Raw genomic sequence first — 14,342 nt, forward strand, 5'->3', positions numbered from 1 at the left:
TGCTGAGAAAGTCTTTACTTTTCATTTTGATTTCTTTATCCAGGGGATTTTTTGAAACACTGTCTTTGAATTTCTAAATTTATTTTGACTAATTTGTTTTTAATTTCTAATTTGTTTGCCTTTGGTTGTATCTTGTGACTATCTAATTTCTGCTTTTTTCAAAATTTATTGTGATTTTCTTTGTTGCCAAATACATAGTCAGTTTATAAGACTGTCCCATATGTGTTTGAAGATGATTTGTCGTCTTTGTCATTTGGATTTAATTTTTCTATATATCTACTAAATTGAATTTATTAATCCTGTTATATAAAAAGTGTTCATCCTTCATTAGCTTTGTCTACCTGATTTATCTATTCTGAGTAACAAAGCTAATACCTTCCTCTATGATTGTAACTTTGTCAGTTTCTTATATTTTGATTGTTTTTTGTTTACACTTTTTTCAGGCCATGTTATTGGGTTGTTGGGAAAGTCATGACACATTTTTGCATAGAAAAACAGAAAAATATGTAATGACTTTTCCAACAACCTAATATTATATCCTTACAGGCTGATGACTTATTTCTTCAGTCATAGATCAAGTAAGTTGGAAGTAAATTGAAAAAGTAAAGTGAATTTTTGCTCTATGAAATATCTTTTGTTAGCCACTTTCATCCTTTTTTTTTAGAGAGAGTGTTTTTGGCTATAAGGGTATGTGCACTCACCGGAGAGACAGAGAGACAGGAGGCAAGAAATCATCCCCCAGGGGGGGATGGCCACACCACAGTCCCTTCTCCTCCATTCTCCTCTTGGGATTTTGGGCATGCATGCACAAACACCTGGCATGAGTTTTAACCTGCTGGGCCCAGGACTTGAACCATGGTCGAACATGTGGGAGTCCAGTGGTGTAATCATTACGACATCTGTTGGTCCCCACTTTCATCTTTTAATTTAAATTTTGTATTGTTTGATACTTTTACTACTTTACCTGCTTTCTTTCTATTAATATTTTAGAAATCCTTTTATTTTCAACTGTTTGTTTTAGGTGTTTTTCTTTTTTTCTTTTTTCTGGAGAGGTTTTTGCTAAAGGGCACAGGCGCTTGCCAGAAAGACAGAGAAAGACAGAGAGACAGAAAGTGAGAAATCACCCCCCAGGAGGGATGGTCATGCCGCAATCCCTTCTCCTCCATTCTTCTCTCAGGATCTTGGGCACGCACACACACGTGCCCGGTGTGAGTTTAAGCCGCTGGGTCTGGGACTCAAACCGCGGTCGACTACGTGGGAGTCCAGTGACATAGCCATTACGCCAACTGTGGGTCCCTAGGTATATTTTTTGTATGAGTGATTTAATCCAGGATGAAATTCCACATTCTTTTTTTGGGGGGGAGAGGTTTTTGCTATAGGGCACGTGCATGCACCAGAAAGACAGAGAGAGACAAAGAGACTGAAAGCAAGAAATCACCCCTTGGGGGGATGGCCACACCAAAAACCCTTATTCTCCATTCTCCTCTCAGGATCTTAGGCACACATGCACACACTTAGGCATGCATGCACACAAACCTATCGTGAGTTTAATAAGCCACCGGGTCTGGGACTCGAACTGCAGTCGACTACATGGGAGTCCAGCGACATAGCTATTGCGCCAACTGCTGGTCCCTGAAATTCCACATTTTATAATGAGGGACTTGAACCCATTCACGTATATTGTGATTAAGATATAGTTGGACTTACTATCTTAATGAATGTGCTTTATTTATTGTGCTTATTGTTGAATACCACCTTCTTCATGTTCGTATCCCTAGAGCCAGACAGATGGCTTAGCTCAAGACAGTTGATATTCAACAGATGCTTCATAGGATAAAAATTTCCTTGATTCTCAAACCCTAATCTGATTTGAGAAACTACTTAAGAGAGAGGAACTCAGCTGAAATAAGATTAGGACTAAAATTCAAATTTTTGGTGAAAGAAGTTTCAAGAAGGGTTTAGTTACATTATTAAACCTTGGGGATTTTTTTCTATTCATGTAGATTTAACATATAAAGATGTTTAAATGTTCTTTACATATGAGCTCCGGTAGGAACTCCTGCTGATAATGATAGTGGTGGTAAAGACAAAGAAAAGGATCTCAGAACTGGAGGAGTCCAGGATATCTCATTTTTACCAGCCACACACCTTAAGAGAGTGCTCACTGAAAGATATTTCCCAGCAAAAGGCAGTTGATTCCTCTGCTAGCTTTAGTTTCAGATTTCTTACATTTCATGTTGTATCTACCAAAGTACTAGATAATTGGCTTAGTTAAAAATATATATATATATATATATTTTTTAAGGCAACATTATCTCTGTTGCAGTGTGCCTCTAGAAGAACTCTGATGCTAAAGATGTATTTAATTAAAGTTACATTAAAAATGAAATCAGAATAGCCTACCACCCATTAGATATCATTTTCTTACCTTAATTGACAAAGACATGGAAAAAATAAAAGAAGCTTATATATAATTTTTTTTAGAGGTTTTCGCTATAGGGCGCGTGCGCTCACCAGACAGACAGAGACATAGAGATAGAAAGCGAGAAATCACCCCCCAGGGGGGATGGTCACACCGGAATCCCTTCTCCTCCATTCTCCTCGTGAGTTTTAAGCCACCCGGTCTGGGACTCGAACCGCGGTCAACTACGTGGGAGTCCAGCGACATAGCCATTAGGCTAACTGCTGGTTCCCAAGAAACATATATTGTGTTATAGTGGGAAGAATACTAGATCAGAAGCAAGGGCCTCCCTGATCTGGCTGTGTTTCTTGGGCTCATCAAAACATTTCTGGAAAGCTCTTTCAATGCCAAGGAGCTAAATTACTTGGTCTTTTAGAGTTTCATCTAATTCTAAAATGCATCCAGTCTTTGTCTGGAAAATTATTATGTGAAACTCTAGTAACAGTTGATACAGTTAGCATTCTTAAAATTCTGCCATGAAATGAACTATTGGCCAGTCAACCTAAGGTTATCTTAATCTGTTATGAATTATAAACCATTTCGATTTTATATGTGTTAAGAAATGATGTGTATGTGTTTTGTTTTGTTTTGGCTTGGTTTGGTTTTGGTTTTGTTTTTTGCCATAGGGTACGTGTGCTTGCTAGAGAGAGACAGAGAAAGAGAAAATGTGAAATCAGCCCCCCCAGGGAAGATAGCCATGCTGCAGTCCCTCTTCCATTCTCTTCTGGGATTTTGGGTGCGCAAGCTCACATGCCTGGTGTGATTTTCAAGCCACTAGGTCCAGTACGCAGACTGTGATTGGCCAGTGCTTTAACCAGCACACCACCTGCTGGGTCCTGAAGTGTGCTTTTAAAAGGCATTTAGAACTCAGCTGGTTCCCAAGCTGAGAGGACTGGACCCTGTAGCTTCTCTAGTTGCTCATCCTCAGTTAGAACATTGCCCACCCCGATGAGTCTACGGCATGTGGAGGAAGAGACAAGGACACTGCAGGGTGGGTGAGGCCAATGGCAACTCTTCTGGGTGGACACCCCGGGCTTCCTTCTATAGTGCTGATCTCATGGTTTTCTCTTTCTTCTGTCCTGAAATGGCATGAATTTGTAGTAGATGGTGACCTGGAGTGGAGCCACCACAGGGGGCACTTCCTTTCTTGACTGAATTTCATCTAGAAGCTTAGCAATTTGATCTCAGGTTAAGGATTCCACAATTTGGTTTTGTTTTTTGCCATAGGGTACGTGTGCTTGCTAGAGAGAGACAGAGAAAGAGAAAATGTGAAATCAGCCCCCCCAGGGAAGATAGCCATGCTGCAGTCCCTCTTCCATTCTCTTCTGGGATTTTGGGTGCGCAAGCTCACATGCCTGGTGTGATTTTCAAGCCACTAGGTCCAGTACGCAGACTGTGATTGGCCAGTGCTTTAACCAGCACACCACCTGCTGGGTCCTGAAGTGTGCTTTTAAAAGGCATTTAGAACTCAGCTGGTTCCCAAGCTGAGAGGACTGGACCCTGTAGCTTCTCTAGTTGCTCATCCTCAGTTAGAACATTGCCCACCCCGATGAGTCTACGGCATGTGGAGGAAGAGACAAGGACACTGCAGGGTGGGTGAGGCCAATGGCAACTCTTCTGGGTGGACACCCCGGGCTTCCTTCTATAGTGCTGATCTCATGGTTTTCTCTTTCTTCTGTCCTGAAATGGCATGAATTTGTAGTAGATGGTGACCTGGAGTGGAGCCACCACAGGGGGCACTTCCTTTCTTGACTGAATTTCATCTAGAAGCTTAGCAATTTGATCTCAGGTTAAGGATTCCACAAAGATGAAGATGTAAGCCATGATTCTTTGGTGTGATTAAATTGAGTACACACTGCTCTGTGCTGAGACTCAGGGCCAAGATCACGACAGACCGAGGAAAAGAGGCTGCTCTGCCAGGCAAACAGGCGTCATACTGCAGAAAGCACACCGCTCTCCATTAGCATTTTTTAAAAAAAATTTCCACAAAATTAGCCTTGGTGGCCATTGTCATGACCGCTACATCTCCTTAGGAAATGCTGACCTTTTTATTTTTTTGGAGAGGTTTTCTCTATAGGGCACGTGCGCTTGCCAGAAAGACAGAGAGAGACAGAGAGATAGAAAGTGAGAAATCACTCCCCGTGGGGGATGGCCATGCCACAATCCCTTCTCCTCCATTCTCCTCTCAGGATCTTGGGCACACATGCACACGCGCCCAGCGTGAGTTTAAGCCACTGGGTCCAGGACTTGAACCGCGGTCGACTACACGGGAGTCCAGCGACATAGCCATTACGCTAACTGCTGGTCCCAGGAAGTGCTGACATTTTGAACAATGATTTTAAACTCTTCTTGGAATGTGGAGATTTTAATAAGTGCTTCAAAGACCTCTGAGGGTAAAAAGAAGGGAGGCAGTGGGTAGGTCCAGGCTGTCTTTACTACACGCACATTACATGTGAGCAACACATTTGGCACAAATGCTGGAAGGAAATTCAATGTATTTTAATTTGTGTTTAACTCCTAGTGGTGGTGGTGGGATTATAAATAGTTCCTTATAGCCCTTTTCTAAAATGTTTACAGTTAAATGTGTACTATATATATTTTTTTCCTCCAAAAGAAACTGTGAAATAAAAAAATGATTTCTTTTTTTAGAGTACAAGAGTAAATGGTCTCAGTTCTACTAAATAAAAAGATCCTGCTGCCTCTAATCATTGCGCTTTCAGCTGTCATGGAGTATGGGTCCCACATCCATCATGGCAGGAGCCCTCCTGGCACCATGGTTGGCTTTCCTAATCAAGTATCTCTCTCTCCCCAGAATGGCTGCAGTCTGTCCAGGCCACCATGATCTTGTCCATCATCTTCAGTGTTCTGTCCCTGTTCCTGTTCTTCTGCCAGCTCTTCACCCTCACCAAGGGAGGCCGGTTCTACATCACTGGAATCTTCCAAATCCTTGCTGGTAAGTTGTGGACAGTAAAGTCCACGTGGAGGCTGGGCCCAGTTAGGATGACAGAATGATTAGGTGTAGTAGAAGGACGTGGCCCCAGAAAGACTACTGTTTATGAATCTTTTAAAGATGCTTTTCATAAAGTATAGGGCATGTGCATGCATATGCATGTGTGTGTATGTGAGTGTACATGTATCTTAGAATTTGGGAACTCTCCTCTATCCCTGGAATGAGGTTTATATGAAAGAGGATTTAGATGCTCTGGACAGAAGGTCCTCAACCAAGCCTGACCTATCACCAGGAACGAAGTCACAATCTGGAGGTAAATACTGAGGATATCAATAGAGCAAAGGGCAGCCTTGAGATCTGTTCCCTGTAGATTACGTTATGTCCCAAGAAACCACCTCTGCCTCAGTGTAGGAAATGTGCTGAGAGCTGGCAAGTTCATTTGCAAGTGTGTATCTTCTACCTGTAAATGGTGATGAAATCACACCAACAAATTCCCATCCTATTTTACTCTGGTTCCTCGATTCTACTGAGCTTTGATTTACTTTATCATCCTCTAATGCCTTCATTTTTGTACCCCCATGCAACATGCCGTCATTTCCAAACATGAGACTGTGACAACATAAAAACCGCATGAAACACACCATCTCCTCCCTAAATCATCTTCAGGTTGCCCCCTTGGATAATTGGTTCATATGCACATGTGCTTCTAGAGTCCAAGAAGCTTCTATTACAAAGTGTGGTATCTTCCAACTTTATCTCTACATTCTGGCCAGCATCTTGCTTCATGGCTCTTGCCCTTCTTTCTGTTGATCAGTTGTTGGCTGATCAGTAGGGCATTGGAGTAAAGTATGAGGCAAATATAATAGTATGTGCTACAGTCCAGGTTCATAAATCACAACAAGCTCCATATGTACCAGCCTACATCCTGGGACTGCAAGATGGTTTCTAGCCTTTTGAGCAGGCAAAGGATATAGGACCTCTGGTTTCAGTTGGTTGTAAGATGCCCATGATGCTGTTGCATCATCCTGTTCTCAGGAGCAGTCTTTGGAGGGTTGAAACAGCCCATATATTCTTTGCAGATGGATAGATAGAATGGCTTAAGGGTAGTATGGGAAGACATAGGCTGAGGTAGGATATTAATGACCTTTTCTAGAAGCCAGAGAGTAACCCTTTTCTGAAAAAAATGAAGTAAGCTGAAGAGCTACTTCTCACTAAACATTGAAATACATTTGAATACACAAGGTCTGAGGATTTAAAGCCAAAGAGGAAAAGCTTTGCTTCTTGCATGGGTTTTAGGATACCAAGCCAAGCTCTGGGATTATTGCCGGCTTTGCTAAGTGACTAATTATGCAGTGAGATGTCCTTTGTCGGTAATGTTAAAAGCAAAGCACTTATTATTCACTCCGTTTCTGTATCTAATACAGAAGACTGTAAGGTATTCTGGGGTTTCTCTTTGGTTCACTGGACATGGTTTGATAGCCTATCAGATGGTGTTCATATTCATTGCATCAATGGATGTATCTCCTCAAGATAAATGAATATGGATTTAGAAACCAGAAGTTAAATTTAATCTCTATAAGTTTATTATTTTACTCATGAATAAACTGAGCCCAGGAAAGGGTAAAAATGAAGGGCCAGTGTCAGTCAGGCAGGAACTGCTGAGCGCTTATACTCCCTCCCATACCACGTGGACTGAAAATAGTACCTCTCCCTGTACTTAGATACACCACATCCACCAACGATGTTAAGGAACACAAAATCCAAAGCAGGAACTCTGCTTTTTCTCTAATCTTTCACAAACACTGATGTGCATCCATGGTGAACAAGAACCTGTGCCATCAGAACTAGTGGAATGAAAACCGCGAGACTGAGAAGAGCTAGGTTGCTATTGAAGGGGCTTCTCGGAATAGGCACCACCTTCATCCTCATTCTTCCCACTGAGCGATTTCAGCTTTAAATTCTCTAGTAATGTCTTCTTAGCACTGGCATTTTAGATTGAAATCAAAGTCCAGAGATAAGACCTTAAGTCACGAGTGTAACTGCACTCCGTGTTAAAGAATTTCAGTTCAGTCAAACACACTGTGGTATTGAGATGTTTAAATCTTCTGAAGGGTATTTATGAATCCCTACTTATTTCACTGTTTTGATTTTCCTCCAAACTCAACATAAGCATTTTAGGGCTCTGTTCTAAATGCTTCTGAATTTAAGAGCGCATGATTTCTCCCTCTCTCATCTCCTTCAAATCTAACCGCTTATCTCTCATGAGACTTCATTTTCAGTTATCAGTCTGTCAGTGGAGTGGTCCATATTTGAATAGGAAGTTATTTTTTTGGAGAGGTTTTTGCTATAGAGCATGTGTGCTCGCCAGAAAGACAGAGAGAGACAGAGAGATAGAAAGCGAGAAATCACCCCCAGGGGGGATGGCCATGCTGCAATCCCTTCTCCTCCATTCTCCCCTCGGGATCTTGGGCACGCACGCGCCCAGCGTGAGTTTAAGCCACCAGGTCTGGGACTCGAACCATGGGAGTTTAGCGACATAGCCATTACGCTAACTATTGGTCCCTGGGAAGTTATCTTGATGGAGAAATGTTGAGCAGAAGCAGCTGCTGTAACTTAGGTGCCCTAATTATGTTCTGTTCTTAGTTGTTAACTCTAGTCAGCATGATCTGAAAGTCGGTTCCTAGGAACCTCAGATCTCTAGAGGGTCACATTTGGGGTTGCTATAGGGTCTTTACACTTGGGCTGAGAACTAAAGACTTAGGGACTCTTCCTGGAGATGTCCTAGCTCCTTTAGTATGTGACAATTCTAAATAAGGTTGTCCTGTTGTTTCCTAACTCATGGTCTATTAAGTTAGTCACTAGAGAGAAAATTAGGGAAGGGCTGCTGGAGATGAGAGCCGTTAAAACTTGGAAGGTGACACTTAACAACAAAGAAGACATCTAGAAAGCTAAAACCATCAGCAAATGAACAAACAAACATAAGTAAAGTGGGAAGGATGGGAGGAAAGATGGAAGAATGTGGTCCCATGATCAGCCATGGGTTGCAAAACCAAGGAATGTGCTCCATTGAAGTGCTGAAGCATAGTTAGTGGAAACCACCAGAATCTCTGCAGAATTTTCCAAGTGACTAGCAAGGCTGGATCCTTCCTTTGGAAGGCTTAGCTGGGAACTTTATAGATCGTACATGTGGGTTTGCTGGAAAGGCAGGTGGAAGGTGTGCAGAGCTCTTGGGGCTGACTGTGGGTTTACACGTTGTCTGCCTTGCTGCAGATGAAGTGAGTTCCATGTGTGGTTAGAAGTCTCCCTGGTTGCCACATCATCCCTTCTCCAGTTTATGAAGAGCCACGAATCTCACATTTGAGAAGTATCTCTCCTTGATTATAGATAGACATCTTAGATTGGCTACTTCCAGAACACATACCAAGAAAGTGCTTTCCTCTGGTTTGTTGCTTTTCAGCGCTAGTCGTACATCAGAATCACCTGGGGCACTTTAAAAAAATAGGGGCCAGTAGGGGTGGTAGTTAAGGCACTGAATCCCACATGACTAATTCCAGTTTGAGTTCTGGACCCAACTACCTGAAAAACATGCCATGCGCATGTGCGTGCATGCACAAAATACTGAGAGTAAACAAGGAGAAAGGATTGCAGTGTGACCATCCCTTCTAGGGGGTTAATTTCTCACTTTCTCTGTCTCTCTCTCTCTCTCTGGCAAGCACACATGCCCTACGACAAAAATCTTTAAAAAGTTAGAAAACAAAACAAAACAAAACAAAAAAAACAACCAGTACTTGGGCTTTGTCCCTAAAGTATCACTTAGTAGCTCTGGCATCCACATCTGGTGATACATCCAGGGTTGGAACCACTTGTGTAGCCATTAAATGGTCCCTAAATCCCACTGTGACATCTTCTAGGACACGTACCCACAGATACCCAATTTATGTATAAGCTGCAGATTCTTCTAAGTCACTTTTTAGAGAAAGAACATCCTGGCCTTGTATCTGGATTTTGGAGTCATTCTTATTTTCAGAACCTCTAACCATCTATTCCTAGACAGTAGTTATCCTTGCCTTAGTTCTGTTGGGTTAGATTATACCAGATGGGAAAACATTAAAAAAAAATTCATATAGATACAGGCCCAGAAAGAAAGATTTGCCTGTCTTCTTTTATTTTCCCATTTATACCCATCCACTAGCTTCAGGCAGGAGACATAGAAGGCCCTGAATAACAATGTGATGCATCACGACTGTGTTCCCTTCACTAAATCAAACTTAGGTCAGATGTGTTGTTATGGTGATTAAGAAGGCCAGGAAAAGTAGGAGGAAACGTTTGAGTACATTTCACTTTTTCTACTTGTTTGTTTCTTTTGTTTTAGATTGATCCATACACAAAAAGAGCATTTAAATAAAAGCACTGGGGGGATTCAGAAAGGCACACTGCTCTCCTATTTGCAATGATTCAAAGATGACTTAAGTGAGATGCCACATTTAGAAATCCTCACCAGGAGTGAATCACTCCGGATGTTTCACTGACCATGCCCAGAGCGGAACCTCTTAATGCTCTGGGTGGATTTCTAGGCAGCGATGGTCACTTGGATGCTGGAAATGGACACTGGAAACTGGCCCAGGGCACAGAGAGGGCTCTCTGTGGGTCAGATGTAGAGCCCAACACTTTCAGGGGAATAGACCTTGCAGGCTCTTGCCTCCCCTCCTGGTTGCCCTGCGGATGAGGTGGGAGTGAGACATCAGCCTCCCTCATCGAGCCGTCACCACAGCTGGGCCTGCCAGTGATGGCCCAGATGGTCTCTCAGAGTGCTCGCTTTCCAGCCAACTCCACTCTGGCTTTCACCCAGGCTCCCAGATGAAAGTCCTTTTTTACAAGGGTCACCAATGTTCAGTGTTAAGCGATTCGCTGAATCACTCTCCCTCCCTTTCTTCCTTTCTCACTCTTTTCCTCCCTTTCTTTTTTCTTCCTTTTTTAAAAAATAAAGTTTATTTATTTCTTTCATGAAAGAGTGAGAGACAGAGTGAGAGAAAGAGGTACGGCCAACAAGGTTGTCACCGTCATCCACCCTTAGCCTCGGCCACCTAGGATCTGGAACACATGCGTACCCTGCTTGTACAGAAATCCCTTGGACTGCAAACCTGGGACTTCCCTTGTGCTTCAGTGTCATGGAATGATTGCATTATTGCTACGCCATCGTGGCTGGCGGTCTGCTGCTTTCAATACTGTTGTCTACTCACTCTGTGAAACTTTGTTCCCTCGGCTTCTGAGACGTCACCAGCTGCCTAAGTTAACACACCAGAAAGTTGTGCTCTCTCCTTCTTCCCAGATCTAGCCCACTTCTGAGTCCTGCTGTTGTGTAATATCCTCTGTAGGTATTGTGCCTGTTTCTTTTGTTGTTACTCACCAATGCTATTGTAGCCATGGGAAAACCTCCTCGTGTACCACTGGCCACCTGCCTTGCCCCCTCCATTAAATTCACGTTCTGCACTGCTGCTAGAATAATCTTTCTTCTATTTGTAGAGAGATTTTTGCTCTAGGGTGCTTGTGCTCACCAGAGAGACAGAGAGATAGAAAGCGAGAAATCACCCCCCAGGGGGATGGCCACGCTGTAATTCCTTTTCCTCCATTTTCCTCTAGGGACCTTGGGCATGCACACACATGCGCCCAGCATGAATTTAAGCCGCCGGGTCTGGGACTCAAACTGCGGTTGACTACATGGGAGTCCACCAACACCATTATGCCGTCTGCTGGTCCCTGGAGTGATCTTTCTAAAACACAAATCTGATCATGTCCCTCTTCTGCTGAAGGCCCCAGAGGCTTCCTTCCCATCACATCCTCTGTAATGTGCCATTTAGGGCTCTGTCTTTCCTGGCCCTCAGCAGACCTTCCGACCTATCATGTGAGAGAGACTCTGTTAGCAGGACCTGCTGGTAGTTTCCAAGCATCTCAGTCTTCTTCACCTCACTCTTGATTTTCCTCCCACCTCGAATTCCTTGGCTACCTCTCTTAACCTGCCTGCCTCTTACACAACCTTTAGGCCCAGGTCAAATGCCATCTCCCCTGTATGGCTTCTCCAATCTCCCAGTTTGGACTCAGTGCTCACCTGTGCTCTAAGAGCATCTGGTGTATTTCTCTCCTTCTCTAGAAATTGTACCAGACTATATTACAAGCATGTATGGATGTGTCTGTCTCCTGGACAGGCATGTCTCATATATCTGGGTGCTTGCAGCCTCTAGAACAGCGCCTGCACACGGAGGCACTCACTGCATGGTCACAGAACCAGAGGGAATGGAGATGACGAGAAAGTGGTGAGGATGCCCTCACTGTTTTCCTTTGCCTCTGGCCCTTTGGTTGGTCTCTTCTAACGATTCTGGGCTCTCCTCGCTTACCTGACATCGCTGTCACTGTGAAAGAGATTCACAGTCTTCTCTTCAAGAAGGCTATAGGGAGAATTTGCAGGGACTTATTGCAGTTGGAGCCATCCTAAGACAGGTAGAAGGTTGTGCCCTGCACCTTCGTGATGTCTGGACAGGGTCAGTGCCCTTTCCAGCAACTTGACTCTGGAAAGTGAAGTACATGGGTGACCCCTGGATACGGTCAGTGCCCTTCCATTTAAGGGTGACCTCCTGGGAGGTCCTGGTCACTTCTAAAGTATAGACTGCTGTCTGTGTGGGGGCCTCACCTACTCTCCCCATGGGGGTGTTGATGCATCCTGACCTACTGGTTTCTGAGAAGGTGAGTCACAATCTGTTTATCAGGAAGAATGTTTGGCTTTGGACAACAAATATTCTATAACGTTAGCTGTCCTGGGTTACAGAGAGAGGCTACTAAAAGAATTACTTTTTTTTCCCCCTATATTTCAAGGTGCATATATTGCTTCTCATGTAGACAGCCTTGTAATAGTTTCTAAAACATTAGTCTCTGGATAACAATAATTATAAAGTGTACATCCCCTCTTTGGCTTTGTAGGTATCTAAGCTTACTATTTATCATGGTTACATTTAAAGTCATTCATTTCTGAAATTTTACTAAGGTGAGAATCATACAAATTAAGCGGTCTGTTTAGTCATATACTTGTCTGTTCAGCCTCTCTGTGTCCCTCTTGGGCAAAGACAGAACCTGATGATTTCTCTTGGCCAGTGAAATCAGGGACTAGCTGGTCTACACAGATCTACACAGCTTCCAAGGCATTTTTATGCCACAGCTGGCTACACATCCCACTTTGAAGTCCTGCTCTTTTAACACTCCCTTAACGCCTCCTCTATTCCCTGGCCATGCCTCCCTTTTCACAACCCTGCCCTCATTAGGTAGGTCAAACATAGCTCAAGAGATAACTCCTGCATTTCTCTAAGATAAGAATTAGCACTATGTAGAAGTGAACCATGAAATAGTGAGGCAAGACCATGAAGGATCAGACCTCCAGGTGCCTCCAGCACATCCGAATGGCTGTTTCCTTCCCAGCATTCACCAGCGATAGTTCCCCTTTGACACGGACATCTTTGCTGTCTCTGTACTCTGTGTAGGTAGTGGTCTTGGATGCCATCCCACTGTAGTTCCAAAACAGTTGTGTGACTTTTTTGATGGAGACCAAACAAGTGGGAGTTTTCTCCTCCAAGTTGCAGAAGGACAGTCTTATCAGGGTGGTTGGTGTGACATATGCCCACTTCTGTTCTTTGTTCAGACAGAGTTGTAGTGTCCAGTAAAATAGCAGCCCAAATAGCAGTGAGGTTAGCTGTAGGTGGTCCAGGGCATTGGGAGCTTTAGAACCACATGAATCCCACACGGAGTGTTGGATTTATAATGGAGTCACTCAGACCTTCTCAAAGACCCTGTTTTCAGGAAGGAACAGACCAGGCTTTGTGCAGCTCCAGGCTGGGGTGCTGACATCACTGGACCCCTCCCTGTAGGAAGACGCTGAGTGTCACATGGGCATAGACCTTCAGACTTGAGCCAGGCTGCTTTGCAGGGCCCAGGGCAGAACCTTTCTTCTCCTTCCCACACCAAAGGGCTGCATTGGTGGGCCAAAGAGGGGTGGCTTGACTTACCTGAATTTGATGCCCTTTAATCTATCTCTCTTGGGGCCTCAGATCAAGGCTTGGGAGTGTCAAGTGAAATGGAGCTGGCCCTTGACAGCCTCATCCCTCTGCAGTTTTGCTTCTCATTTGTTTATTGTCTCCTTCCTTTGCCCCAACATTCTCTTCTCCATGTGCTCTTCTGTCTGCCCGGAGGGCAGTGCCCATGGGCATTGCTTTCTCGGTCTCTTATGGTCCCGCTAAAAAGACCATAGGCCTCTGTGGTCTGCATGGAGCCTAGTGCTTCTGCCATGGCATGAGTCTAAAAATGGTCAATTGTCATATCACTTCCATTGATTTGGGGTCATGTCACTACCCATTTGCAGAGTTTGTACGGTGGTTCACAGGTTTCCAGGGGTTTTGACATCCAACTGCCCTTGAAAAGAAATAGCCTGATTTATCTCAAAGGCTTGTTGAACATGTATTGTGGCCTGGGAATAGGTGACAGTTAAAGAAAAACAAATAAGGTAGAACATGTGATGAGGACCCTCAGAGATTATGGCCTGGATAGCCAAGATTGGGATGTGGAGAGCAAGTGGTTTTCCCTGTTCTGTTTTTGAGCTGCCTACTCTTAATTCTGGACCTGGAAGCAGATTCCCTCTGGAGTTAGAAATGTTCTTCCAGGGCCAGCAGGTAGCGTGGTGGTTAAGGTACTGGCATTCCTACATGGGTGACCATGGTTCGAGTCTCGGACCTAGCTGCTTGCTTTCTCCCTTTCCCTCTCTCTCTCTGTCTTTCTCTGACAAAAAAACTCATGCAAAATAAATAAATAAATAAATAAATAAAATCATTCTTAAAAAAAGAAAGAAAGAAATGTTCTTCCTTCCTGGTGCTGTCAGCATGGCGGGGGGGGGGG

At 43.8% G+C, this 14,342-nt stretch overlaps 1 protein-coding gene across 2 annotated transcripts in view; it reads left to right on the plus strand.

Moving 5' to 3' along the window:
* PMP22 (peripheral myelin protein 22) overlaps window positions 1-14,342 on the plus strand; it is a 40,392-nt gene that overhangs the window by 24,661 nt on the left and 1,389 nt on the right. For both annotated transcript variants that reach the window (XM_006170896.2, XM_006170895.3), the window contains exon 4: window positions 5,274-5,414. In XM_006170896.2, coding sequence (XP_006170958.1) covers window positions 5,274-5,414 — 141 coding nt within the window. The remainder of the gene's footprint in view (window positions 1-5,273; window positions 5,415-14,342) is intronic.

This window comes from Tupaia chinensis, unplaced genomic scaffold (assembly GCF_000334495.1).
Source record: "Tupaia chinensis unplaced genomic scaffold, TupChi_1.0 Scaffold149131_1, whole genome shotgun sequence".
In the NCBI taxonomy this organism is placed as follows: Eukaryota; Metazoa; Chordata; class Mammalia; order Scandentia; family Tupaiidae; genus Tupaia; species Tupaia belangeri.